Consider the following 25,115-nt stretch of genomic DNA (forward strand, 5'->3'; position numbering starts at 1 on the left):
CACCTATTATGTATAAAAGAAAAAAAATAGCAATGGGTCCTGAACAATTTTAGTATGATCCTTACTTCCTAAATTCAGAGTGGTGCAGGTAAAATTTGTCTTGTGCAGGTATGCAGAAACAAGTATTTTGAGCCCTGGTAAAGAAGTGCAGAACAGAGGCAGGAGCTACTCACATCAGCCAACATCTGCAGGTTCCACAGCAGCTCATCATCCAGCTGTTCCTCCTTCTGAACATCCTCCGCTGTACGGGAGGGGAACAAGGGTTACTGGTTACTGAAGGATCCGCAACAGGGTTTTCTAGACAATTTATCTAATAGATTACAACAGGGAGCACTGCGATGCAGTGGAGCCATCAAGCAGGGGCAGTGGGGTTGAAGTTGGGGTACAGCTTCCAGTGAATTTAGTGTTAGAGAATTTTAAGTCCAAATTGGGCATCCTACGGTTTCCTGAGTGGCAAAATTACTGTCATACAGGTCACAGTTCAAGACTGTGGCCAAATATGACATAGTAGTATCCCGGATCAATAAGATCATTGATCAGTGTACATGTACATCATGTTGCAAGAGAATCTACTCCCTTTGGTAAGGGGGCACATGGTCGGGGCATGGGGGCACAGGCCCTTGTTCCCCTCTTTAAATTATCTTAAGCCCTGCATAACACACAACTACATGTCTCCTAAGTGTTCCATTGTACATGACGGAGCAAAATGCTTAGTTTTTTCCCTCTCGCCAAGTCCAAATTTGGTTGCAAGACATGACTACAGTAGGGAGAAAATGAAAGGTCCTAACTGAAGACGGATACGGTTGTGTTTAAAGTTTCACAGTAAGGATCGTAAGCTTTTGGTTGAAAGCAGGGCTATCTCCAGGACCCGTCCCTTCTACCTGGGACTGAAATTTGCTTGTAGGTGGGGACAGAAACCTTTTTTGCCCCATCCGTCCCCAAAATTCTAACATTTCCCCATGACATACAACTGTTGAAAATGTATTTTCATAAGCTTAAAATGACATATTGAACAAGGAAAATTAATATATTTGGTTCCCAAACAATGAGGGGGACAGAAAAAGAAGCTGGGGACAGCCCTTGTTGATAGGTTTTTGTGTCTTACCTTCAGTAAGCTTCATGATGACCTGAGCACAGTGGGGCAGGAACAGCTTTAACGTGAACTCTGGGTGAGCCTGGACAAACAAACAGTAAATATCAGTCAAAAAGGGCAGAATCATTTAGGGCTCTATTCTAGCTAGTGTATATTGGCAGAACGGGCCAAGAGTGCCAACGTTTTAGCCCACATTTTCAAAATCTCGTAAGGCTTCCGCGGAAGGGCCAATAACCCCGTCCATACCATTTCCCTGAATGGTTGCTTTACTACCACTCCATTAACATTGAGCTAAAATACAATCCTGGCTAGAACACTGATCAAAGTGGACATCATCAGAATGATATTGCAAAAACATTAAAGAGTAAGCTCAAACAGCCTTGTGCACAGTGTGGGTTGGCACTGGCCTATAAGATTACACATGCATCAGACTACAAACTTTTGCTTACAAGAACTCTTAATCAAGACTAGGCAGCTGTGAGCCTTTAATTGCCCACTGACTTTGCCTACTACCATGGGACTTTGCAGCCTGATTTAGTCATTGATCTGTCTAACATTCAATGGCCATTGCTCACTTTCAAATGTTATAAATGATAGAAAAAATGGTATAACAATAATACATCAGCACATCTCACCTTACTGGCAGCCCTGCACATGTTGGCTGCCATTCTGCCGGCAACTTTCGTCTCGAACATGTGGCTCGACGCAAAGTGGAACAACTTCTTGATGGCCTCCTGAAAGTTTGAATTAAATGATAAATGAAAAGCCAACAAAATTATTACTAACAACATGTAAAATACGAAAGGGCATTTAATTCTTACCCTCGAATCATAGAAATAACCTGTGATTCTCTGACACATTTAAACCCTGCAAACAAGCAATGCTTTACCCGGAAGTAAGCATGAAGAAGACTACTAGTTGAGTTACTACAGAAGTGCTACAGTTGCATTAACAGTGTGGTACTGTTTTGTGGTTCCAATTGTGCAGTGCCATTTTGTATTTTTTAAACAGTGACGTAATTGACATTTTGTTTGCTAAATTTGTAGAGGAAGTTCCACAAATAGGCATTCTCCCAGACAGCAGAATCAGTGAGCCATAGATATGACGTTAGTTGGTCAATATTTAAATGCAATAGAAAGTCGTTTAACTGCAAACCCCATTTACCAGCATATTGCATGCAAATATCCAGGGGGGTGCAACAATGCGCAGTTATCCAGCTGGACCGCACCAGTTTGGGATCTGGGGATTCCATGCGATTAACAGAAGTGTGCAGTAATAGGTTGTGCAATTAGCTGGCTTCTACTGTACCCCCAGAACTTTACATTGCGGGAGAGCCCTTTACGAGGATGTTTTATAAGTCTTAAGTTCTTCATGTTTGAAAGCCAGACCTGGTATATTGCAGGAGAGCTCTGTGTGAGGATGGTGCTGAACGTTGAGGTGAGACCTATCTCCACCATGCCCTCCTGGTTGCTCATCTTGTCCATGAGTGTGTCCAGCGTGGTCGTCTGTTCCAGCGTGCTGTTCTCGATCAGGGCAAAACACCTGTGGACAGGAGGGACACGTGTTGAAAGCCCGTCCAGGGTTGGACAAGTTTTCTGACATTCACTTGTCCTATTGGGCAAGTACATAAAAAATCTACCTGCCCAAACCATTATTTCACTTGCCATGGATTTTCACTTCCAGCAATGGAACTCCTTTTTTATTGCCTCTATTTTTCTGTGTGACCAATGCTTGATTCCATGACTGTGAAAGATATCAAGTATATCAAAATCTCACTCATTGAAAAATCTTACTTGCCCGATCGGACAAGTGAGGTAGGACATGCATTTGCCCTGGACAATCGGGCTAATGGACTTAGGTCCAACCCTGCCATCACACATACATGACTGTGGACAGACATGGCCTCCAGACCTTCTCTAGACCATGGCTGGGACATACGGTATCAGGTCTGCACTGGAAGGTATAAAAGTCAGGGCGTCCCTTGGATAGGACATTAAGTGAAACGGAAGTCTTGTGTTTGAGGAGAGCCACAACTTAAGCGCATAAAAAACCCCGCCAGACTTAACGGAAAGGCCAGAGGTTCTTCCCATTGTGAGTGGATCAAATAAATCTGTTCAGATATGCACCTTGAACTCGTCAGTACAAACCTGGTATGATATGCCAAAAGGCAGTGTACTGGGTATGCAATACAAACAAAAGCCTTAAAGGGGCATTCCACTCCAGAAACGAGTATTATTATTCCTCAGAGAATAAATAATTATGTTTGAATCAAGTTTGTTTGGTCAAATTTACCACAAGTTTAAGCTTAAACGCAGAGGGAACATTGTAGCAAACGAGTTCTTGAATTCCCTTGAGGACCCTTCCAATGCATTGCGCGCTGCTGAGGGAGGACGTGGCTTTGACCATGGGAACAGGTACCGGTTAGTACTAGTATAGATTTCGATACTGTGATGTTTTAGGATCACTTTTTGAGTAGACTGTATGTGTGTGCGCAAACGTCATTAGAACGTTTGTGGGTCATTCTGTAGTAATTTGTTAATGTATAAAAGTAACCTTTTTAGAGAAGAATGATCCACAAAAGTGACCACATCTCTGGATTCCAAGAACCGCTGAGCTTCAAACTTTGTGTGTTCCTTCCTAAATGTCCGATAGCCACCCTACCACTTTCGTTCGCTCAGCGGTTCTACCGTTATCGAGAAATTGTGCCCAACGTCGGCCACACAAGCAGTTTTGGCGCCGACATTTTACGTTGACCGACTTTCAACTCCTTATAGTTAAGTGGCCAAATATCCCCATCCCAAGATGATATAGTCTTCAAACTTTTTTTTGTATTTCCCTACATGTGTGATTATCACTTGACTGCTTTGTCAAGCTTATCCCGACTACCGTTAGCGAGAAGGTGTGACGGAAGTCGCGAACTCATATACGGCGCAGTACATTAGAAGCGGGTCCGCATGGGGGTGCTCTAATTTAGAAAAGAATATTGTCTAAAAGACAAATCAGGTAACTTTGCGAAAAGTCGAGTGCATTTGTATCCCAAAAAATATCATCTATCAGAAAATAACACTCGCTTCTGGAGTGGAATGCCCCTTTAAACCATCAAAGAAGCTGAAAAAAGTTCTTAATAGGAATTAGTATGTGGCTCCAGATGTCTTACATCAGTTAGTTGAGCAATGAATCCATTCAATACATTCTACAGACGTGAAATATATTGTGTATCCACTTTCCAAATTACTAAGACTAGTAAGAGGGTCTGCCTTATTACACTTTTGTCAATAGTAGCTTCAATAGACTAATCTGAGTTTGCCATATCTTTAAAATGCCAGAAAATCTACAAATCAATCAGCAGGACTTACTTGTCCATAAACTGCATGACGAAGTCCTCAAACCCTGCAGTGGAGGAGCACAATTCCTTCTCTCTCTGCAATACAAAAATGTGATTACAATCACTTGCAAAGAATTGGATATAAGTTTCTTTGGGCATTGTTTCTCAGCCCTGTGAGCAATAACACTTGTCTAGTACACCTTCATCTGCAGGGTACGTACACGTATATCCGTTGTTTTAAAAAACAGAGTATTTAGGGGTATCAAGTCAACGGAGAGTGGTTTCAAACTGCACATTTTGGAAATGAAATATTACAGTTTGAAACGTCTCTCCGGTAAAAAATATAGAGTACCTAGCAGATAAAGATGCACTAGTTTTTCACTCATTATGTTCATCAGTTAAAAGGAAATGGGGTGACCTTGAGTCTCACTCACTAACTCGTGAGTGGTGTGCTTGGCCGTAAAAGTCAGTTATGGCAAAGCTATACTGCACAACCAGCAACAGAAGAGGCATTAAACATTGTTCGACAGAAGAAGGAATGTGGAAGTTTATTCCTTCCAAAGACCAGAGAGACCAAAGGATCTCCCGCACAGCCATGTGAAGTCCTCACCTCTGTCAGGTCGGATCTTGTCAAATTATGTCATATTCAATTAAGCATACATGTACATTGTTTTATACGTATATCTCACGCTTAAAATGTTATAATTGACCAAAAATTTTTACAATATATTTAACAATTGGCAGAATTCAGCCAAGTGATTCCAGGTCTGTTGAAGAACAGACCATTCTTAATTGTTTTTTGGTTGAAGAAGAAATGTGGAATCTTTATTATGCCTTTAAGTTACCTCTGTCAGGTCTGATCTTGTCTGCAGGGCCTCGGAACAGTCCACCAGGGGCACCAGGGTGCAGAAGGTGGAGATGAACTGGAACGTGATCTGGAAACAGAACAATATATAGTTAGTCTTCTGTATCTCATCACTCTATACTGTATGCACCAGTGAATACACTGTATGCACAGTAGAATGCAGCACACCAAAAGACATCCTGATTATGCCAAGTACTTTCATTCATATAGCTTCACATGCATTTCATTTACTACATTATGTCATACCTGGGCCATGGCAACATTTGATATGTGTGTACTGCACTGGTGATAACTTTATCGCGCTTTACCGTGATTATCACAAGGGTTCTATTGTTATCTCACTTCAATAGAATCATTCAAATGCAATTAGTTTGCGTCGAGAGCACCAAATGCCTTCGGCTTTTGAGGAATACTACCTGCAGTCAGGCTGGTAACTCTGGTGACATGGAATACACTGTGTTGTATTCTATATACTGCAAATGCATTTAAGCTCGCGGACATTTAATTTCCCGATGGCGGGAAAATGGACTTTTCGCGGTGGTTTTATTTCACGGTGGCACCATGCACTGTAGTCTCTTACTGTTATGGAAAAATGTTCGTGGTGGTTTTAAATTCACAGTGAAGCGGCTGCCGCGAAAACCGCGAACATTGAACCACTGCGAAAGTTTCTGCATTTACAGTATACAGTGCCTGACAAAGTGCATGCATACTCTAGCTCACCATGCACACACCAATACAGCTCAGGATACGCCTGACAAAGTGTACTCACCATGCACTTGGCAAAGTCGTTGGGGTCGATGCCGGGCAGCACCATGAAGAGCAGGGGGAGGAGGTTGGAGGGACCTTCCGGGTACCGCCCTCCCTTCACCATCTCCCTCGCCATGGTAACCACACAGCACATCGTCGCGATCAGCTGATGGGGCTCCGTTAATGTCTCCATGGCAAGGTACGTCCTGGGTGGGGGGGGAGATTTTAAGTGTCACAGCTCTTCGTTGGAAAGATACAAACAATGCAGGCCATCGCGAGCAAATCCAACTTCTATAGGCTCTCGTTCTTCCCTCGTACCATCCAGGAGTGGAATGAACTTGAGCCTGGTGTGGCGGAGGCGGGGTCTCTCTCACAGTTCAAAACTGAACTGGGGAGGGCCCTGCTGCATTGAGTTGCCCCTACACGTCTTGTATATATGTAAATAACACTAACCCACCACATTCACTTGTCTTGTCTTTTGCACCCACAGATCAGTTGTTTATGTTCCTTTGTGTTTTTTTGCCGTTGTTTTCCCTATGTTTGTATGGCATTAGCACCTGTTACTAACAAACATGCGCACTGCTATTAATCCCCGTCAAGGGGGCTAAGCAGTAGAAAAGAAGAGAACAAAACATATGCAGCCGTGCTTGAGTAACTTTTGTATTGATGACCATTTTTTAAGCACTCATGCTCTTCTGATTAAGATGTGAAACGTATCATAACTAAGTTGCTACAGCACTTTTAAGTTACTTCAACACTTTTAAGTTACTATGGTACTTTTGAAGTTACTTCAGCACTTTCTACCTTACCACAACACTAAGTTCCAGCAGCACTTTTTAAGTTTTTAAGTCTTACTTCTCTAGTACAAAAGGCAGGATGAGGTCGGGTCTGATGAGATCCAGGTTCTGATTGATTGATTGATGATTTATTGATTAATTCATGATTGATTGATTGATTGATTGAGATCGAGTCTTACTTCTCTAGCACGGGAGGCAGGATGAGGTCGGGTCTGATGAGAGCCAGGTTCTGATTGATTGAAGATTAATTGATTAATTGATTGATTAATTGAATGATTGATTGATTGATTGAGTCTTACTTCTCTAGCACAGGAGGCAGGATGAGGTCGGGCCTGATGAGAGCCAGGTTCTGTAGTGCCTGGGCTGTGATTGATTAATTGATTGATTGATCGATTGACTGATTGATTGATTGATTGATTGATTGACTGAGTCTTACTTCTCTAGCACAGGAGGCAGGATGAGGTCGGGCCTGATGAGAGCCAGGTTCTGTAGTGCCTGGGCTGTGATTGATTAATTGATTGATTGATTGATTGATCGATTGACTGATTGATTAATTGATTGATTGATTGATTGAGTCTTACTTCTCTAGCACAGGAGGCAGGATGGGGTCGGGTCTGATAAGAGCCAGGTTCTGATTGATTGATTGATTGATTGATTGATTGGTTGATTGATCGACTAAGTCTTACTTCTCTAGCACAGGAGGCAGGATGAGGTCGGGTCTGATAAGAGCCAGGTTCTGATTGATTGATTGATTAATTGATAGATTAAGTCTTACTTCTCTAGCACAGGAGGCAGGATGAGGTCTGGCCTGATGAGAGCCAGGTTCTGTAGGGCCTGGGCTGCATCCTGACTGCCAGTCTTGCTGAAGATGGCCAGCATGACGGGGGGCTTCATGTGTTCCACAACCTTCTCCAGCTCTGTGTCTGTCAGCTTGTAGGCGTCGGGCACGAGCCGGTCCCAGGAAGGCTTTCTGTAACGCTCTCTGGAGAAAGAATTGGGAAAAATCAGAAGGGAGAAACTCTTACCAGTGGCTCCACACTAACAACATCTTACCAGCTACATGAGGTTAGAAAACAGTGTCCATCACTTACCTAATAATATTGTTAAAATTTTGCAAACCATACTATAGCAACCACATGCGCCATTGACAGAAACAACAACCAAAAGTACTACAATGAAAACTTCAAGGGCCTCATGCCTGTTCCGTAATTATCAGCTTCCTGTTTTTTTGACATGACGTTGGAGCATTACAATTGCCTTTATTACCTGTGGAGTCTCTTCACCACTGAAGAAGGCAACTTGTAGATCAGCTTCTGCAGCTTTCCCTGAAAGAAAGGACAACAATTCACAATTATCTGGATGAAATATAGACTGTACATGCAGCTAATACAATTTTTCAGTGAATCATTGCTTTTTGAATCTGATAGAACTTTCAAGTTTCTACCCAAGTTTTCTTTTAGTTTCTGAGAAATTTCTACCTAACTCAAGTCTTTACTTTGGTTGCTCGAAAAGGAACACCTCCCATTTCTTAGGAAATTATTACTGTATCTACACCAATAGTTCAATATCTGTAGCTATAACTTTTCAATTCAAATTGGGAATCCTTAATCAGTATTCTCAGCTGTCCAGTGAGAGGCCAGAGGACCTCCATCATGGAAAAAAAGACACTGGTATGTTGTGTCAAACAGAGATTAAACTACACAGGCACAGATACAGGTCAAGGGTCAAATGATGACCTCCGTCATGCCCTGACAACTCACCATCCACCTGCCGTTGTTGGAGGGGTGGAAGTACGTCTCCACCGCCTGGAAGAACCTCTGGATGTGGTCCAGCACAATGTCGCCGTTGGGACCTCCCTGTGAAGAGGGAAAAACAACACAAATACACTCTATAGTCTCAAACCTGAATGAGAAAGATCCTGTTGGCCGACCGGAGCCTTGTATGACTTAAGAAAAGTTCGAACAAACTGGGGAAATGCCTGAAAACGTTACAATAGCCCTTTGGCAACACAAGTTTGTGCAATCCCTACAGAAGGGGGCTACTACTAGTGGTGGCAAGTGTTCAACCATCCCAAATACTGAGTGCTAAGCAGGGAAAGCAGCATGTATATGTACCAATCTTAAAAGTCTTTAGTATGCCTCAGTCGGGGATCGAACTCAGGAACTACCGAATGCAAGCCAAACACCCACTGGGTCATTACACCGGTAAAACTTGGACCCCTGCTCTTTTCGATAAGTGTGATGGTGACTCTTTCACGTGGTCGAGGTGTGGCTCTCCTCAAACACTGCACCTCCATTTAACGTCCTATCCGAGGGACAGCCCTAACGGAAGCTAGGTACTCATTTTCACCTGAGTGGAGTGAACAAAGTCGTGCAAAGTGCCTTTCCCAACCAGGGCTCGAAATACTGGGTGCATGTGCATGTGCCAAAATTGGAGTTGTGCACCCAATAATTTTCTGTGGGTGCACCCAAATATTTTCTTAGGTTAATGTATACGTAAATATATCATTTTCTTGACATCTAAGTGTTGGAAAGATAATAAAAATGTATGTCATGGTACTTGTTTAAGAATTTGATAGCTTGTAACTAAGTCTTATTAGTGGGTTATTACTCAAATTTAAGTGGTGCACCCAAGAAATTTTTGGTGCACCCAATTTTTTAAGCTGGGTGCATCAGTGCACCTAATTGCAAAAATGAATTTCGAGCCAAGGGTACAACACTATCAGCTGTTTCAAACCCAGGACCTCTGGGGACTGAGTGAAACACCTTACGGATTGCGCCATCATCCGTTAGGTGGCGCTCCTAGGAGCGGCCGCACAAATGTACAGCTCTTACTCAACTTGAGTTTTTAGATGTTTTTAGATGTTACGAATGTCAGCTTGGTCGTTATTAAGGTTGATACGTGCGTCTCAGAGTCTACTGAACCCAGGTGGATCTCGCTCGAATGACTTCTGTCACTTCCACTCGGATTCCTTCCTGATTTGAGACCGACTGTCTTTAACAATGGCGGGGAGGGGGCCATTCCTGTACTCTGTGAGCTTCTTTCACCGTCTTCGGCACTCAGCACCTCCAGTGGGTCCTGAACTCAAGTCACAACTGCGCCAGCTGGGCTTGTTGCGTCTACGTTGTCGACCCAGAGGAACACGAGCTGGTAGGAACTTTGTTCGTTCGATTTCTACTGTTGTTGGATATAGGCCTACATTTCCCGGTTTAGACTCGACATTCACATGCAAATCAAATGGGCAAAAATGTGGAAATCAACAACCGCTATGGAATCGTCGGAATGCTGTCTCCAGTAACCTGATCATGGTACCAGTTGAGCAAAACAAGAAAACAAAGTGTACACGTCAGACACACATGCTTCCCTCAGTGTTTATGTGCAATGCAAGGTCACTCTCCAACAAATTGGATGAGTTTGAAATAACAATCAAGCAAATGAATGCCAGTATTGCAGTCGTCACAGAGACATGGTACACACCTGAGATGGACAACACCTTCTTAAATATAGACAACTACAACCTCTTCTCCAGATGCAGAACTGATAAACGTGGTGGAGGGGTGGCTGTTTACGTGAAATCCGACATTCAGGCGAGACTGATCTCGCAGATCTCTGTCCCCCCCGAACTAGAATGCATCTGGGTCTGGCTACGACCCACAAGGCTACCTCGCCAAGTTCCATCCATTGCCCTATGTGCAATATACATCCCTCCAGCTTCAGAGCATCAGGAGCTGCTAGTTGACCACCTGATCCAAACTAGCGACAGACTTAAGATACAGTACCCAGATGTAGGCCTCATGCTTATGGGAGACCTCAATAGGACTGATCACAAAACGCTATTGTTATCGCACAGCCTAGATCAAGTCGTCACCATGCCAACACGTGGGGAGGCTGTCCTAGATGTCATCCTCACAAACCTCAAGAAGTACTACACGACTCCAGAGGTTACCAACCCCGTTGGGAGGAGTGATCACTGTGCTGTTTGGTGGCACCCTCGAAGCACTCCTAGGAAACCGAACAAGACTAGGACAATTGTAACCCGACCCATGCCAGACTCCAAGATAAGACACTTTGGCCAATGGATCGTAACCCATGAATGGACAGAAGTGATCTCAACGGACTCAGCTGACTCCAAAACTGCAGCTCTCTATAATACTCTGTGTGCAGCCTTAGACAAGTACTTCCCACAGAAGAGCACCAAAGTACACTCTAACGACAAACCGTGGATCACCACTGCCATAAAAGCTCTGATACGTAAGAGACAGACAGCCTACAGACACGGCCAAAGCCACCTGTACAAGTTCTTACGCAACAGGATTACCCGCCTTATTTCTACCTGCAAGAAGAACTACTATACGGACTACATAGAACAACTAAAGAACACCAAGACTGCGCAGTGGCACAAAACGATCAGACGTATGGCCAACTGGTCTAGACCAAGTTCAACAATCCATGTACCTGGAGTTGAACCTGACGACACATCTGGAGCAGCACATGCCATCAACAGACATTTAGCTACCATCTGTCAAGCACTCCCCCCACTTGACTACTCCATGCTACCAGCATACCTCCCAGCTCTACCACCACCCCAAATCAACCCATGGGATATGTACCTCCGCCTTCAACGTGTTAAAACCTCCAAGGCTCCTGGTCCAGATCTGATACCACCCAAACTCATCAAGGAATTCGCGTACGAACTCTCTGTCCCCTTGACAGACATACTGAATACATCTCTACGAGAGGGTACAGTTCCCGACATGTGGCGGGATGCTACTGTGATCCCTGTACCCAAGGAACATCCAGCGGACCTGACCAAGATTCGGCCAATCTCCTTAACTGCACAATTCGCAAAGATTTGCGAAAGTTTTGTTTCCACATGGATCTTCTCGGACATTGCACCAAATGTAGACTCCAAGCAGTTTGGCAATATCAAGTGCTGCTCAACGACACACTGCCTTGTAGATCTCCTCAATTTCTTCTACGTGGGAGGCGAGAAGAAAGGCACCGTTGGCACATTAATCTTGACAGACTTTTCGAAGGCGTTCGACCGTGTGTGTCATACCACTGCCATCAACAAACTTTTATCCATGGGTACACGAGCATCACTGATTCCATGGCTATGCAGCTTTATGTCTAACCGCAGACAGCGTGTCCGGTATCAAGATTCCATGTCCGACTGGGAAACCTTAACGTCCGGAGTGGCCCAGGGGACCTTACTTGGCCCACTGGTGTTCCTAGCCATGATCAACGACGCCACGCCCACTACCAATAACCCTCACTGGAAGTACGTGGATGATTTAAACCTTGGAGAAGTTAGGATAGGGACAAATCCATCTAATCTCCAGACCAACCTTGACTCTCTTGACACTTGGTCCGAACAGAACTCTATGTTGCTTAACCCCAAAAAATGTAAAGCAATGCACTTTTGTTTTATGCGTATTCCCCCGGCGATGCCTCCTCTAACCCTCGGTGGACAGACACTTGGCATCGTCACACAAGCCAAACTACTCGGTTTGCACATCCGGTCAGACTTACGGTGGTCTGATCAAGTTGATGTTATGGTGTCAAAGGGCAGCAGACGGCTGTATCTTCTCAGTAGGCTTCGTTGAGCGGGTCTCACTTGCGCTGACCTCATCACCGTGTATTGTGGATACATAAGACCTACATTGGAATATGCTGCTCCGTGCTGGAACGCAGGGCTCACAAAAAGTCAATCTAACAGTCTAGAAAGAATCCAGAAACGGGCTTGCAGAATCATGTTGGGGAGTCAGTACTTGTCGTACTCTGAAGCCCTTATCACACTTGGCCTCCAACGCCTGTCAGAACGCAGACTGTCTCTGTGCCAGGACTTTGCCCTTGCAGTATCCAAATCTGCAAGGTATGCCCCCTGGCTGCCCCCAGCCCGCAACCAGCCACTCAGCATGCAGCTCAGGCGCACCCGGCCCTACAAACTGCCAACTGGTACCAAGCGGTACCTCACTAGCCCAGTCCCTTCAATTTTGAACATTCTGAACGCACTATAAGTAACACTGAAGTTGAAATGTGCTTCAGATTCTCTCTGTACCCTTGTCGATTGTCAACAGTGAATAACTGACTGTGTTTGTACAATATTATATTCCGATGTAAATAGTTTAAACGATTTTTATAAATGACATAGTTTTTATATGATAAATATGTATCTAGCAGTAAATCGTGTACATGTACTTGTCGAAATTCGCACTCGTAATTTAAATTTTAAATTGTGTTTGCATCTAAGCCACTATTGTGATTGAAAAGCTGCACAATTCAGCCTCCTCTGGCGGCTGCAAGGTTGCTTTTATTTCGTGTCATTTGTATTTCTGTGAAACGAATAAACCAGTCTACTACACGATGTCACTTGTAAGCAGTAAGCCATTAACCCACCATCATAGAGACGATCCAGATACCCGCCACGGCCACGTCGTACCCGCCGCCCGCCCGCCCCACCTGCAGCTGTTTGGAGCCGACCGGCAGGTTCAGGCTGCGCAGCAGGCGCGTGAACAGTTTGGACACCCAGGGGCTCCAGTCGATGTACCCGATGTTGTCCAGGGCAACCCTCGCAAACAGGTTCACCAGGTTCTACAGGGGGAAACACAAGATTGTTCAATTTTATCCGTGGTATGTCAACGAAAGTTAGACATCCAGGTAATAAGATACGCCAAAAAAGCAGTTACTCAAGCAAGTGGATATGGTTTTGGAAACGGTCAAACGTTTCAGATGGCATCCACCATCTTTCGTCAGACACTGACGGTGGATGTCATCTGAAACGTCTGACTGTTTCCAAAATCATATACAGTCACTTGAGTAAGAGCTTTTTAGCGTGCCTATATATTACAAAGACAGAGCAAGGGGCATCTACATCTACATCTTCATAGTACTGGGCAAAGACCAATCGCGGGACTTTGTGCCCAGGGGAGTGAGGTTGCCCTAGCATGACCAGTGGTGGTAAGACGAAATGGTGAAATGAAAAACAAATTCATTCAACAAGTAAAGTAAAGCACAAGTAAAGCAGAACAGAAGGTCCAGACCTGTTCCCATGACGGACAGTTGTGGCAGTTGTCCCACATCTTCAGCAGCTCATCCAGCCACAGCCTGGAAACAACAGGAGACAAATGGAGTTAGAAGTTCATGAGATGACTAGCCTGGGTACCATCCGGATAGTAGTTCGCTCCTATGCTCGCTTCTGCTATCCGTCTGGAGACATGCACATTCAAACCGTTTGGTGCTAACGTCAGTTAATGAGCGAATCAAGGAATAGGTCCTAGAGCGCTCGTTCGATGACAACAGGCCCAAAAGCGAACGGAGGATTTGTCCGGTGTTGGAACACTGGTTCGAAAGAGAGCTTGAATCCATTCCATAATTCGCTCATATGTAGGGACCAATGAGTGCTTGCGTCAAAAATTTTGACGATTCCAGACGTTAAGATGGTCCGCGTTCCCAGACGGAAACAGAGAGAAGCGACTGTACATAGTGTATAATGAATGTCAGAGCTAGAAGTGACTGTATATAGTATATAATGACCGCCGGAACTTCTATTTCTGCTGGCAAGTGTTCTTGAGGTGTGGCTATCCTCAATCATGGGACCTCTGGCTTTTACTAAGAATTAGGTCCTATCTTAGAGGACATCCTTAACCAAAGCAGGGTACAGGACTTATTTTCACCTGAGTTGAGGGGGGAAATAGGCATTGTATGCATAGGCAATGTGTGCATTGGGGCCTGTTAGGGATCTGAACCAAGAACCTTACATGTAGGTGCTACATCAACAACCCGGACCAGATGTGCTCCCAATGGGCAGGACGGAAAAAATTTTAAGCTGGAGACAGCCCGGGTACAAAGACTCTTTCCTGCGAACAGCAACACTGGCAGACTTACTTGAAGCCCTTGTCGTGGTGTTCGGGAGGTAGGGTGGTGGGGAGGAACATCTCGAAGTACGACATGGCCTTACAGGTGGTGACGTCGAACGGACAGAGCAGGGGGCGCCACTCCTCCAGCATCTCTGCACTGGACTCCACAGAGAAGTACCTACAGGAACAACCATAATAACTCATATAATGCTAGTTCACCTTTATTCGTGGGGTAACCTATATCCGCTGTTTTCAAAACCAGGGTATTTAGGTATTTCAAGTTGATTAACAGTAGTTTTAAGCTGCAATATTTTCAAAATACCGCAATTTGAGACCAGCGTTTGACGACTTGATACCCCTAAATACTCGGGATATACATGTAGGTTACAATGGATATAGGTTACTCGCGGATAAAGGTGAATGAGCGTTAGCAATGTTCTTCAACACACAACCAGAATAGTACTTGTACTTTCCTCCTAAGTTTTAATGGCTATCAGACACCATCATCAGGGTTAGAATGACTGGATCAGATTCTTGCTGCTACTCATAGCCGATGTAGGTGGTGCTGCAGCAGCAAGAACACTGTCCCAAACGTGGCTCAGCTTGTATCCCCTCTCGTCTCTATTGTTAACGGCTGGGGGGATACAAGCTGAGCCACGTTTGGGACGGCATTCTTACTGCTGCAGCGCCACCTACATTGTACATCGGCTATAAGTAGCAGCAAGAATCAGATCCAGTCATTCTAACCCTGATGATGGTGTCTGACAGACATTGAAACGTTGAAAGTGAGTACAATTCTGGTTGTGTTTTGAAGAACCTTGCAATATCAATAGTCTACCAACCAGATGAAACTATTTACAGGCACAATTAACACAAGATGTCTTACCACTTAAACTGCCTGAGTTCCAGCCCAATAAAATGCTCTTAGTGCCAGGTTATGACCACTGACCTCGGAAAAGAAACCCTCAAATAAATCTCTCTGTTTTACATTGTACCCATTACAATTGTCCTACACCTGACATAGACTTCTTACAAAACTACCCCTAACGTCTTGTACAGTAACAGTAACATTCACAGTGCTTACAAACCAGAATACTCACACTCGGCACATGCGCACAACGTTCTTGATCACATTCTCGATGGACCTGGGTGGGAGAAAAAAAGTGTAAGATTCAAGCATCAACTCTGAACAGTCTATGTGAGGTCTGATCTGTGATTGACACATGTCAATACTGATGACGAGTGGACTGATGGGGCCTTGGAAAAAATGCTGTGTTTCCGGATAACCGACCGACCCTAGCAAAAACCTACAAAACCTTGTTCTTTCTGTGGGTCAATCACTGGCAAGGGATAGGAAGTATTCAATGTGACATCCGACTCTCCAAGTGATGAAAACTTTGTTTGTAGAATTGACTTCCGACATGTTCTCATTTCTGTCGCGATAGAAACTCGTGCTTTTGCTATGCAGTGTTCTTGCCAGGCCTTTTCAGCATAGGGTATGCTGCAAGTTGGATCCCCTTTACTATAATTTGGATCCCCTAGCGCTTTGATTTGGATCCCCTACACTGTGATTTGGGCCCATACGCTGTGATTTGGATCCCCTACACCGTGATATGGGCCCCTACGCTATGATTTGTTTCAATCAGCAAAGGGGAATTTTCACTTGTTTTGCAACAAACGTTAAAAAATGACTTTATTTCCCTTAAAATGACCTTCAAAATGCAAAACATCGTGTTTCTGAGGGTGATATAATGTAAATAGAAAGGATTCCCCCAGACAATGCTCACGTGGCTCTGCTGCACTAAGATGCCCCTACGGCCTACCTTGTGAAAAAAAAAATCCTGGAGAGAACACTGCTATGTATGTCTGTACATATTAGCAAACGATGTCAAAAACACCATCGTCCTGATGCATTTCCTGATCAACTTTCCATCCATAGCTTAACCCATTTGTTTGATCACTTTGCTCGAGATCTAAAAAAGACTAAAAAATTTTTTCAGGACTGTAAGCGGAAGCACAACATGACTTTTCCAAGGCCTTCTCAACTGACACCTGAGCTTGATTGATATGTGCAAAAAGCCGCTGGAATGGTGACAGCTTTTCTCATGACAGACACGGAGCTAAGACAACATAGCTGGCTGACTGGCGGGACTCTGGAAGAAGTCGTTAACGTGGAATGGAAGAAAGGGCCGTTACAGGATGGTGGATTTTAGGTTCTCATCTACTCAGGAGGACAGGAAAATGGTGATGACAAGAAAAAAAAGGAGATGGCAACATAATGAAATACACGGGGATGCAAGCAAAAACATAGCCATAAGCTTACAGGCAACATAAAGAAAGAAAGGTATACATGGAAAAACAGTGGGAGTAAGAGTTAAAGTTGGGGTTAGAAGTGTAATGCACCCATCAATGTAGAGATATAATAGTAGCACTTAATAATTGAATGTTTCTACCATTGCAAATTCAATTATGACAAAAACAGAAAGCTGGGCTAGATTTGCATAACTTTGTGGTGACCCCGACAGATCTAAGACAAAGCTAAGACAACGTTCCTTGTCTTCGGGAGGCATTGGTAGGTGCATGTAATTTTGTTACGCCGAGACGAGGGCCAAGAGTAGATCGAGGAGGTGGGTCATCCCTGTCTTACCGACCGAACCCCGCTGCGCTGAGGGCCGCCAAAACCGCTCGCAATTGCATGGCCCGCGGGTTTCTGGCTCCACTAGCCCTGCTTACCCCTACCAGCTTTGCGGCCTTCCGGCCCCTGAAACACGGAGTCACACCTCAGTGCCCGGGGCACACAACACGACAACGCCGCGGGCGGGTTTTAGTCACTCAATGTGTTACGGAAACAAAGGCCTGCCTACCTTATTCTTAGTTGGTGCAGTAAAGAAACGGTCCAGTTGCTTCTCCCATTTCTGATCGACATGAGTTCGTACACACAAACAACAGCAGTTAGAGACCAAATAGTCGCCAGCTGCACAAGTTGAACAGCTACAATCATCTCAACAGGTTTGCAGCAAGCAGAACCTTCAATTTGTATACATCTGGAGTTTGCAATTGTTCAATACATAATTTTACATCAAAATAAACACAGGTGTTTCAAATTTTATGCTACACGAGAAATGTCAAACTTGCCCGAAAAGCTATTAAGCATACTAAACATAACTTCCTTAGTTCTTTTGCAGTACCATTGAAATATTTTCGCAAATAGATACTGTAAAGTATCACTGATTTTTTGCTTGGAAACATTCAAAATAAGTCCTCTTCAATCTTTATCAAGATATTTGCAAAACACAGGATTTTTGATCAAGATATTTTCTATCATATAATTGTCTTAATCTTAGGTACCAAAACACTTAATCAGTGTCTTGATTTGTCTTTGGATATTGTATTTCATGTACATGTAGCTCCTAGTGTGTACAGTCTTTGTTGCAAGCAGAACATGGTGCAATTCAGGTGCAGCGTAACAGTCTAAAAGTACAACCCAGGTGTACTACACAAGGGGTGGAACTACGGGGGTGAAACTCTGGGAATGACATCAGAAACTGGGAGGTAGCAAAGAGCGGGAACCACGGCTACTTCCAGAGTCCCATCATCAGTCATTATTACATCACACTGTATCCATACAGGGTGCCGGGGGGCTGCAGTTCTCACCAAAACCAACAGGGGGTGTTCCTGAGTCAGACTTCACATGCATGATGCATGACCAAGGGTTTCCAAATTGGATACAAATTTCCAAATGGGAGTTTTGTATTTGACTACGTCAATCTGCTCAATAACTTCTTCAGCAGTTTGACATTACAAATCTGTGACAACAGATATGCATAAAACATAATCTTATGGTTTGTATGTGTGTGTGTGTAAACAGACACTCTAGTTGAATGGTGTAAATGAATGGTTAATTTCTCTTAGGTCTCCGAATACATATTTTTGATGAACAAACCACAGAGACCAACTGACTATTTTGTCCAGTCAGGTTTACCTCTTTATGATAGATAAACATGTGGAACTCAAAATGCTGGGTGCATGTAACTTTGTGCACCTAAAGTTGGAGCTGTGCACCTAATTTTTGACTGCAGGGCACTGGTGTACCTAGATATTTGTTTAGGGTTATGTATGTAAAGGACCTATTGTGCACTAGCAAGTACCACTGGTAGTAAATAGAAGATTCTTGACGTTTCTAAAAATTAGGAAACACCTGTTGTATAATCTTCAAAGTTAGCTTTAGGATTTGGAGTCATTTAATATATGATTTATGTCACCAAAAAGTTTTTTCTGTGCGACTAAATTTTGGGTCTTAGCTGTACCAGAGCACCTATTCCCAACGACTAATTTGGAGCCTTGTCATGTAATCAGGACTTGAAACTAACATCTGATCCCTATGAGTATGACCACTGGCCACCAAAATTTGGATCAGGACAACTCAATGTGCGCTTTGCAACAATTTTGAGATATTCTAAAAAAATTATATGTCTGGGGCACTGGTGGCTAATTCCATTTTCCCATCAAAGTATAACGCTAGTTCACCATTATCCGCGAGGTAACCTATATCCGTTCTACTTACAAACAGGGAATTTAGGGATATCAAGTCGATAGACAGTGGTTTCAATTTGCATTTTTGTCAGGTATTGCAATTTGACACCACCATCCGTTGACTTAATATGATCCTAAATACCCTAGTCTTGAATACAACGAATAAAGGTTACCCCGCGAATAAAGGTGAACTAGCGTTAGTCTCCTAAACCACTTTTTGCACTGTTAAGAACTGTCATACCATTTATAGTACCTGGCCAATTAAACCTTGCTTTGGAACAGTTTGAGTTTCTTTTTGGGACACTTTTGGGATAGTAGGGCAGGGCTCGAAATACTGGGTGCATGTGCACCCAGGTGCACCCAAAGTTGGAGCTGTGCACCCATTTATTTTCTGTGGGTGCACAGGGTGCACCCAAATATTTTCTTAGGTTTATGTATGTAAAGATATCAAAGTATACTAGTATACATCATATTCTTGACATCTAGGTGTTAGAAAGATAATAAAAATTTCTGTCATGGTATTTATTTAAGAATTTGATAGCTTGTAACTAAGTTTTATTATTAGGTTATTACTTAAATCTAAGTGGTGCACCCAAAATTTGTTTTGGTGCACCCAATTTTTTTAATCTGGGTGCACCAGTGCACCTAATCCCAAAAATGAATTTTGAGCCCTGGGATGGTAGGGAAAGCCTGTGTCCTGATGTAAACTGCAGCCCTGTCCACCCCCAGCACCGGTACAAGAGAGGAGGGGGGAGGGTGTGCTTACGAGGGGTACCACTCCAGACCGTACGGCTCCCACGACGAGTAGAACAGGCGCTCCACCAGCTCGTACAGCGGTCGCCATGGCAACACGAGGTCGTCTCGGGACAGCAGCTCTCGCTTCCTACGCAAAACACACACAAGGACAGAGGCAGTCTAATCAGGGGTGTCTGAGGGAATGTGCAGACAAATTAATCTATTTGTAGATTTTGCAATGTTGGAAAGGTTGAACAATATGAGGAAAACTCACTGGTATACAAATGTATGTATGAAGGTGGTTTTAACAAATTCTTGTATATCTGAGACGGGACATGTACATGAATGTTACTAACAGTAAGTAAAAGGGCATTGGTACATGGTGTAGGTGTGATCCCTTTACTCAGGTGAAGTATGTAGCTTCAGTTAGGCCCGTGCCTCGGAAAGGCTGCCATTAGATGAATTGAAGGTCCCGAGTTTGGGGAGAGCCACACCTCGAGCATGTTAAAGATCCCGCCACACTTATCGAAAAAATGGAGGGGTCCTTCCCGGTGTGTGTGGATCAATTACATCTGTCCATATATACAGCTTGCACTCTTCAGTACAAACCTGACGTGTAATGCCATGAGGCAGTTTACCAGGTATGCAATAACAAACAAACAAAAAGGAGTCTGACTCTGACCGCTTTTGTTTTCCCAAGAAGGTCTCCCAGGGTTGGACAAGGTTTCTAAACTTCACTTGTCCTATCAGGCAAGTACATAGAAAACTTACTTGTCCGAACCAACTTTTCTCTTGTCTGGACATTTAAATGACATTTGTCTAAGAATTTTCAATTCCATCAATGGACGTCCTCTTTTATTGTTGGGTCTATTTTTCTGTGTTGACCAATGCTTGATGCTATGACTGTGAAAAGTAACAAGTATATCAACATCTCTCTCATGAAAAAGTCTTAATTGCCCAATCGGACAAGTGGTGCAGGACACTTGCCTGATCGGCACTTTCACTTGGCCTGGACAATTGGGCTAATGGACTTGTCCAACCTGTCTAAGTAGTAAATGGCTACTTACTTGAGCAGAGTGGTCAGCATCTGAGCAAACTTCTGGACGAGAGGTAACTCCAGGTCAGGAATGGTCATGAGCTCGTAGTACAGCTTCACAAACATCACGTGGTCTTCTTTGGAGAACTTCCGCCCGTACAGACGGATGTATCTGTGAGGGATGGAAGCCAATCACTCAGTTAAAGGTATCAAAATGGATCTTAAGCAGCTTGAAAGATCTATCATCAAAAGTGGAAGACATTGAAGATCTAAGACTGTTTTAAACTTTTAGGTTATATTTGCTGACAATCAGACATGTTCTTAACACTTTCATTAGTTTTAATTCAGTGCAAAGTCCAATTTACAAGTTATCTTGTATCTTAAAACATTGACAGCACAGCCCTGGTCAAATCATCTCAAACCAACCATCACAGTCAACTGAACACAGAGTTTATCAAGGAGTTGTTGATGAGCAGTTCCATGGAGTAACAACATCTCGAGTCCTACCAAACAGAAGATTTCTACTCTAGACTCTAGTCTCTACTCTTCTCTACTCTGAAGTAAGACTGAATGCAGCTGCAGGACATTTGCAAAACTGTATATGAAGAAACCAGTGAAGGAATTTTTTTTAAAAATAAGTTGAAGGATATACAAAGCTGACATATATACACAGCCGGCGTATATAATATTTATTGGTACCAGCGAAAAACACAAGAACTGTAAGTGGTAACGGTTGGTTTTGTGCTGATAGAATAATGATGTGCTGGCCTACAAAAAAGTGCCTACAAAAGTCCATAACAGAGATTTTGTTACCTTAATCATTTTCAGTTTTGTTGCCCAAATCCTAAATTGTATTGAGCAACTTAATCTCTATTTATCTATCACCATTATGAAAAAAAGATCAAGAATAAACAAACCCACATGTGACTCATTGCAACTTTAATTAGATCCAGTCACCCAACCACAATGCCACCAACTTATCAACAAATCAACATCAACAACATGTTGCTGCAACTTTGGCCTTGATGTGTCACAGCTCAAAACTTCAAAATCAACAACAAAGTTCAACATGCGAAGCTGAACTTGAACTCTTGCCAGAAAAACAAAAACATCTATTTTTGTGGGTTGGCGTCACCTTCGCCAGTCATCCAAAGAAATCTCGAAGATTGGAAGCAGATGAAGAAAACAATGCGTCATTGGGAACCAGTCACGGGTTCCGAACCTAACGTAATCAGGGTGCCCATCATCATGCTGCGTCATGTAGACTGGGAGGGGGGAGGGGGGCGTGCCAGATACATGACATAGCAAACACGCACATCTTTAATCTAACATCGATTCATTCGACATGTTTCGTACAGCTTGTAGTCGGCGACTGTGCCTTTTCTGATGCCATTTGTAAAGTCTGGTCCATCTGCTGTTTGTCGAGTTTATTCAATTTTATCATGTTTTTCACAATCTGGTCGGATCTAAACCCCATAAACGCGACCTGTTACGTTAGTGCCATGTAAAATTCAATACGGCTTATGTGAAATCTTGTTTCCGATCGGAGCTTAGTTAGACCCCCTACTTACGTGCCGAGCCGGGCCGTCCAGTGTACTGCACCCGGCTTCAGCTCTCTCAGGACCACCGCTCGGCCAAGGTTCGACTTGACTTCCGACAGGAATTCATTGGATTCTGAGTCCAAACAATCAGCATAGGGGAGCAACTTGTTGTAGACGATCTCCTTCTGCGGCAAGAAGCCGAGTTTCTGCTCTCGATTAGCCATAAGTGTGCAGAAACGTTCCGATCTCTCGGCTACAAAATTTGTGAAATGTCACTGTCGAAGAAGTGCCGCCATATTTGATCGGTTTGTGCCGTGACTCATGTGGTGACGTATGGGAGGAACTAAATATAGAAGCAAATTATACATCTAATGAAATCGAACAAAATAGCTTTGTAAAACATCACAATTCAGAAAGTTTATATCTATGTTTTGAAATCTAAATGTTCTTCAGTTCAGCTTAAGTTAAGCTTTTCTCCAATTTTTTTATAAAATGATGAAAAACTTAAAGTTACCCCTATGATCATAATAGAATATTCCCATAAACTTTTAGAATCTTTGTGAATTTTCTTTACTCAACTTCATCATACTTCCATTTATAGAACACACCTTTGTCCTTAATAAATGATTTGGGCGAGATTATTTGTCGAAAAATACACCAAGGTGAATTATCCTAACGCTGCTTAGAATCCTTGACCTGGAGTAACCTCAACCCAAGGTCAAAAGCTAACGTCAACGTTGAAAAGTGTGTTGGTGTTACACCATAACCCATGCGGGGTACTTGCGAACGAATTTGCAGTGAGAAAAACGTTAAAATGACATATTCATCATATTAGACGTTTACTGTGATCAGAAACGTTTTGCGGTCTTTTCTAGGGTCTTTTCAGATTGATACTTCAACCGTTGCGTTTGCCAGCGGTGGTTGTGGTTGTTAGTGGAAACATGGCGGCGTCCGTCAGACTTGTGTCGGTTGATTATGAAGTTTTCGGCAAAGTGCAAGGTTGGAAGCGTGCAAGCGCACTTCTTGTGTTTTCTTTTGACAGTTAACTAGACCGACTTTTATTGTGTAAAGTCGGCATCGCAAAGGATCAACTTGCATCGCTGCGGCGCAAAGGATCAACTTGCATCGCTGCCGCAAACTGTTAAGCACCTGCCAATGTTTACAGTCACAACGTTAACGTTATGTGCTAGTATGATATCGGGTCACAAAATTATGTTGTCTTGTTAATTTGCGTTCAATAACTTGTACGAGATACTATCTATAAGGACAGTACACACCATCAGCATAAGTTGTATGAATAATTACTGTGCCATCCTTGTTTTCAAATGCTTGCCAATTTCAACCAACTAATTTGTTGAACTCTTTTTTATCCTTTTCTCTTCCAGGTGTGTTCTTCAGAAAGGTAAGGAGATGGCCATCTAAATCTACTCAATAAAAACCAACAGTATTACGGTTTTTCACACTTCCGAGTAAGCATGGGTCAAGTCGTTTCAGTCTTATTGCTACCCTCCATCGCCTTTGTCAAGGGGGGTGGCTTTTTGCAAGTCCAGTTTTCTATAAAAGATCTTCATTGACACTGTCTACCCATCTCCTCTTGGGGCGCCCATATGGGTTCTGGCCCACCACAGACAAGTTCATGACCTTTGTCATGTCATGGGACGAGAGTAGAGGACATTCTAGTCTGTAGATATTACAGACGACTACCACTACAGTAAATGAATTTGGACCTTGCACATCCTACCTTTCTCTACTCGGGGTACCATCCTCCAATCTTTTTGCTTGCTAACCATAAGCAAGCGAAGAGTTTGTGCCAGCTGTTACTAGCTAAGGAGGATAGTGCCCAGACTAACACTTCTCCAAGCTGACTAGGCTTTTGGTACTAGATATGCATCACTAACTGGTGTGGTTGTAGGGAGAAGGTAACTGTGATGACATCAACATGCACGTTTCTGTCTCTGATACATGTCAGAACACGAAGAGGACGGCTGACCGGCTGGGACTGGTGGGCTGGGTGAAGAACGAAGTGAAGTCACGGCCGGGGCAGGCGGCGCTGAAAACTGTGGTGGGGCAGGTACAGGGGGAGGAGACCAAGGTGTCCATCATGTGAGTAATATCTGTGTCACACCTTAAACATAACATGTACAGGGGGAGGAGACCAAGGTGTCCATCATGTGAGTTATATCTGTGTCACACCTTAAACATAACATGTACAGGGGGAGGAGACCAAGGTGTCCATCATGTGAGTTATATCTGTGTCACACCTTAAACATAACATGTACAGGGGGAGGAGACCAAGGTGTCTGTCATGTGAGTTATATCTGTGTCACACCTTAAACATAACATGTACAGGGGGGGGAGACCAAGGTGTCCATCATGTGAGTTATATCTGTGTCACACCTTAAACATAACATGTACAGGGGGAGGAGACCAAGGTGTCTGTCATGTGAGTTATATCTGTGTCACATGTGAGTTATATCTGTGTCACACCTTAAACATAACATGTACAGGGGGAGGAGACCAAGGTGTCCATCATGTGAGTTATATCTGTGTCACATGTGAGTTATATCTGTGTCACTCATGTGAG

General features: G+C 43.5%; 2 protein-coding genes across 6 annotated transcripts in view; one reads left to right on the plus strand and one right to left on the minus strand.

The window, feature by feature from the left end:
* The window catches only part of LOC118429979 (proteasome activator complex subunit 4-like), a 52,479-nt gene extending 29,613 nt beyond the window's left edge, over positions 1-22,866 (minus strand). For 3 of the 4 annotated variants that reach the window (XM_035840828.1, XM_035840671.1, XM_035840754.1), the window contains exons 1-18: positions 22,562-22,866; positions 21,022-21,162; positions 19,986-20,102; positions 17,334-17,447; positions 15,787-15,831; positions 14,715-14,864; positions 13,871-13,934; positions 13,227-13,421; positions 8,588-8,683; positions 8,094-8,152; positions 7,603-7,809; positions 6,053-6,236; positions 5,264-5,353; positions 4,450-4,514; positions 2,482-2,635; positions 1,729-1,827; positions 1,106-1,175; positions 174-241 (exon numbers count right to left, since the gene is read on the minus strand). In XM_035840828.1, coding sequence (XP_035696721.1) covers positions 174-241; positions 1,106-1,175; positions 1,729-1,827; positions 2,482-2,635; positions 4,450-4,514; positions 5,264-5,353; positions 6,053-6,236; positions 7,603-7,809; positions 8,094-8,152; positions 8,588-8,683; positions 13,227-13,421; positions 13,871-13,934; positions 14,715-14,864; positions 15,787-15,831; positions 17,334-17,447; positions 19,986-20,102; positions 21,022-21,162; positions 22,562-22,755 — 2,112 coding nt within the window. In that variant the 5' untranslated portion in view covers positions 22,756-22,866. The remainder of the gene's footprint in view (positions 1-173; positions 242-1,105; positions 1,176-1,728; positions 1,828-2,481; positions 2,636-4,449; positions 4,515-5,263; positions 5,354-6,052; positions 6,237-7,602; positions 7,810-8,093; positions 8,153-8,587; positions 8,684-13,226; positions 13,422-13,870; positions 13,935-14,714; positions 14,865-15,786; positions 15,832-17,333; positions 17,448-19,985; positions 20,103-21,021; positions 21,163-22,561) is intronic. The other variant, XM_035840900.1, reaches the window with a different exon arrangement.
* Positions 22,867-22,984: 118 nt separating this feature from the next.
* Positions 22,985-25,115, plus strand: part of LOC118430325 (acylphosphatase-2-like) — a 6,772-nt gene continuing 4,641 nt past the window's right edge. Inside the window, exons 1-3 of one of the 2 annotated variants that reach the window (XM_035841150.1) lie at positions 23,277-23,530; positions 23,917-23,933; positions 24,501-24,634. In XM_035841150.1, the coding sequence (XP_035697043.1) occupies positions 23,473-23,530; positions 23,917-23,933; positions 24,501-24,634 (209 nt within the window). In that variant the 5' untranslated portion in view covers positions 23,277-23,472. Of the gene's footprint in view, positions 23,531-23,916; positions 23,934-24,500; positions 24,635-25,115 lie in introns of both variants that reach the window. The other variant, XM_035841234.1, reaches the window with a different exon arrangement.

The sequence above is a fragment of the Branchiostoma floridae genome, chromosome 1 (assembly GCF_000003815.2).
Source record: "Branchiostoma floridae strain S238N-H82 chromosome 1, Bfl_VNyyK, whole genome shotgun sequence".
Taxonomy (NCBI): Eukaryota; Metazoa; Chordata; class Leptocardii; order Amphioxiformes; family Branchiostomatidae; genus Branchiostoma; species Branchiostoma floridae.